Source organism: Bos mutus, unplaced genomic scaffold (assembly GCF_027580195.1).
Source record: "Bos mutus isolate GX-2022 unplaced genomic scaffold, NWIPB_WYAK_1.1 CTG816, whole genome shotgun sequence".
NCBI classification, from domain to species: Eukaryota; Metazoa; Chordata; class Mammalia; order Artiodactyla; family Bovidae; genus Bos; species Bos mutus.
Window position 1 is genome coordinate 12,501 of NW_027220292.1, and position 3,720 is coordinate 16,220.

General features: G+C 63.6%; 1 protein-coding gene across 1 annotated transcript in view; it reads right to left on the reverse strand.

Annotated features, from left to right (window-relative positions):
• LOC138987144 (collagen alpha-1(I) chain-like) overlaps positions 1-2,884 on the reverse strand; it is a 5,194-nt gene extending 2,310 nt beyond the window's left edge. The window contains exons 1-2 of the mRNA XM_070367045.1: positions 2,848-2,884; positions 188-400 (exon numbers count right to left, since the gene is read on the reverse strand). Coding sequence (XP_070223146.1) covers positions 188-400; positions 2,848-2,884 — 250 coding nt within the window. The remainder of the gene's footprint in view (positions 1-187; positions 401-2,847) is intronic.
• Positions 2,885-3,720: the final 836 nt, after the last annotated feature.

Consider the following 3,720-nt stretch of genomic DNA (forward strand, 5'->3'; position numbering starts at 1 on the left):
CACACCCAAGGAGTGGTGACAGGAGCGGGGAAGATGGCGAGTTATTTTTCGGGGCGGGAGGTCGCGCCGCCTGACGTTGGCCTGAGGTCCCTCTCGCCTGGGAGTGCATTCCGCTGCCCCGTGGGTGGGGTGGTCGAGAATCCTTCCCCTCCCCCCCGCCTGTCCCCGCTCCCCGCGTCCGTCGTACCTCGCCCAGGGACGTCCTCGAGAAGTGTCGGCGTGTCCTCTTTTCCTGTCCGCGTCGCTGACTGAGCGGAGAAACTGCGCCCTAGGATGGGCCCCGTCTTGGCAACGAGTCCCTGCTGGTCTCCCTCGGAGCTTCTAGGCTGCGGCCGGCTCTCCGGACAGCGGGTTGGTTGTCGGGCGCCACCTGCCTGTCGGTCGCTTTTTTTAGAGGGTCCTGCAGGGGGGGCGGGAGGACCACGGATGGAGCAGGCAGGCGGGGCCGGCGAACTCTTGAATGCCCTGGGGCTGTGGAAGGAGGCTGTGGGGGGAGGGGCACCTTGGGCCACAGGTCAACGGGGCGGGATGGGTTTAGCCCCCTTGGGCTTTTTTAGGTTTGGATTGGAACTCTCGTGTGGGGAAACTTGATCCATTTTGGAGGACAGCTATTTTGAACCCAAGGGAGCTGACTTCCTTCTTTGGGGCCTTGTCTCCCCCTTGGCATGTGGGGGCTTTTCCGTCTCCCGCCAAGGATTTCAAACGACAGAGCACGCGGATCCACTTGCTCCAGTCAGGTTCAGGGGCAGAGCGCGAGGATTCAAAGCTGGCTTGGGGACAGCAAGTCGCGCCCCTCGCCCCCCGCCGCCAGCTCAGAACACCCCCCTGTCTGCCTGCCAAAAGACCAAGTGCGGGCTGGTGGTGGCAGAGTCACCTGTCACGGACGGGAGTGGTCTGGATCGCGGAGGTGATGAACGCGCTCAGGAAACACAAGCGAATGATGCGGGATATCCATCCATGTTTCTTTCTCTCTGTCCCGCCCGCCCACACACCACACCCCCCCACGTGCATACCACACACACACACACTGCGTCCTCCTTGGCGCCTGGCTGCGTCTCTCTCTCTGTCTCTGCCCCACCCACCTGCAGGCACACACACACACACACACACACACACACCCCCCCCCCCCCCACACGGCGCACACACGCATCCCCCCCCCCCCACACAGCCCATAAACACCCTGCCCCCACACCACACCCCCCCCCCCCCACACACACACACACACACACACACACACACACACACACACACACACACACACTGCGTTGTCCTTTGCCTGGCTGTGTCTCTCGGCCTCTGTCTCTGCCCCCCCCACCCACCCATGCCCCACACACACACACACACACACCCCCACACACACACACAGGGCCCTTCACACCACACCCACCCACCCACACACACACACACGCAGGGCCCTTCACACCACACCCACCCACCCACACACACACACAGAGCGTTGTCCTTTGCCTGGCTGTGACGCTCTGCCTGCCTCTGCCCACACACACCACATGCATTCCCCCCCCCCCCCCACCCACCCCCACCCACACGCACGCCCCCACACACATCACATCGCCACACACCACCCACCCCACCACCCCCCCCCCCCCCCAACACACACACTGCGTTGTCCTTTGCCTGGCTGTGTCTCTCGGCCTCTGTCTCTGCCCCCGCACCCACAGGCGGACGCCACACACACACACACCCATGCCGCCCACACCCCCCCGTGGCAGCTATACACACAACACACTCACACACACACCACCCCCCCCCCCCCCACACACACACACACACCACACCCACACCCCCCACACCCCACGGGCGGCACACACGCATCCCCCCCCACACACACACAGCCCATAAACACCCCGCCCCCCACACGCACACCCTCTCCCCCACCACACACACGCAGGGCCCTACACACCACACACACACACACACACACTGCATTGTCCTTTGCCTGGCTGTGACGCTCTGCCTCTGCCCACACACCACATGCATGCCCACACGCACGCGCGCGCGCGCGCACACACACACACACTCTCACACCCCGCCCCGCCACCCCACACCACACACACCTCCCCCGCCCCGCCCCCCGCCCCCACACACACACTTTGTTGTCCTTTGCCTGGCTGTGTCTCTCGGCCTCTGTCTCTGCCCCTGCACCCACAGGTGCACGCCACACACACACACCCCCATGCCACACACACACACACACACCCCGCCCACACGCAGGGCCCTTCACACCACACCCACACACCCACCCACACACACACAGCGTTGTCCTTTGCCTGGCTGTCTCTCTCGGCCTCTGTCTCTGCCGCCCCGCACCCACAGGCGCACCCCACACGCACACACCCATGCGGCCCACACGCGCCCTCGTGGCACCTATACACAACAAACCCACACCACACACCACCCCCCACCCCAAAACACTCACACGCCACACACACCACCCACGCACTACCACCTGAGCATGCCACAACGCGCCACACACTGCCTCGCCCCAAACACACACAGACACCCGGCCCACACCACACACATACGCACGCCCACGCACACACACACACACACACACACACACACACACACACAGCGTTGTCCTATGCCTGGATGTGACGCTCTCTGCTCTGCCCACACACCACACCACATGCATGCCCCCAACGCTGCACGCACACACACACACACACACACACACACACCCCACCCGCCCCCCCCCCCACCACACACACCTCCCCCACCTGGCCACACACACACACCCCCCCCCCCCCCCCCCCCCACACACACACTTTGTTGTCCTTTGCCTGGCTGTGTCTCTTGGCCTCTGTCTCTGACCCCGCCCCCCCAGACCCGCATCCACAGGCGCACGCCACACGCACACACCCATGCCGCCCACACCACACACACAGCCCGCCCACACACACGCAGGGCCCTTCACACCGGCCACACACCACCCACCCCCCCCACCCCCCCCCCCCCCAACACACACACTGCGTTGTCCTTTGCCTGGCTGTGTCTCTCGGCCTCTGTCTCTGCCCCCGCACCCACAGGCGGACGCCACACGCACACACCCATGCCGCCCACACGGCCCCCCCGTGGCAGCAGCTACACACACACACACACACACACACACACACACCCCCCCCCCCACACACACACACACACACACACACACACACACACAGGGCCGCACACTCTCCACCCACGGAACACCACCTGGGCATGTCACAGACACGCCACACATGCCTCCCCCCCCCCCCCCCCCCCACTCTGTGTGTTCCTGTCCCCTCTTTTTCTCCTTCCTTCCTCTGTCGTCGTCCCTCTGCCTCTCGCTCCCCTCCCTCCACCTTCACAGGACAGAGTGCCTTTAAGATGAGTCTGCCTGTTGTAAATACACCCTGGACATGATGATTGCTACAGTCTGACCTGTCGCGCCTGTAACCTGGGGTGGCGGGGGGTTGTCAAACGTCCTTGGTACGCTAGGGATAGCTTTCTCTGTGGAAGGTGGAAGCCTCCCTTCCGTCCCTCACTGAAGCCAGGCAAACCGACCACAACTCAAAGCAATGGTGTTTGCCACGTGGGGCATACCTTCCATGGTCTTTACTGATGGACACGCTTCACCCAAAGCTCTTGCAAAGTTCTTCAGAACTGTCAGTCTTCCAGTCACCCGCCACCATCAGGCGAGGTGTAGAGAACCGATGGAAAAACTGGAGGAATGACTTC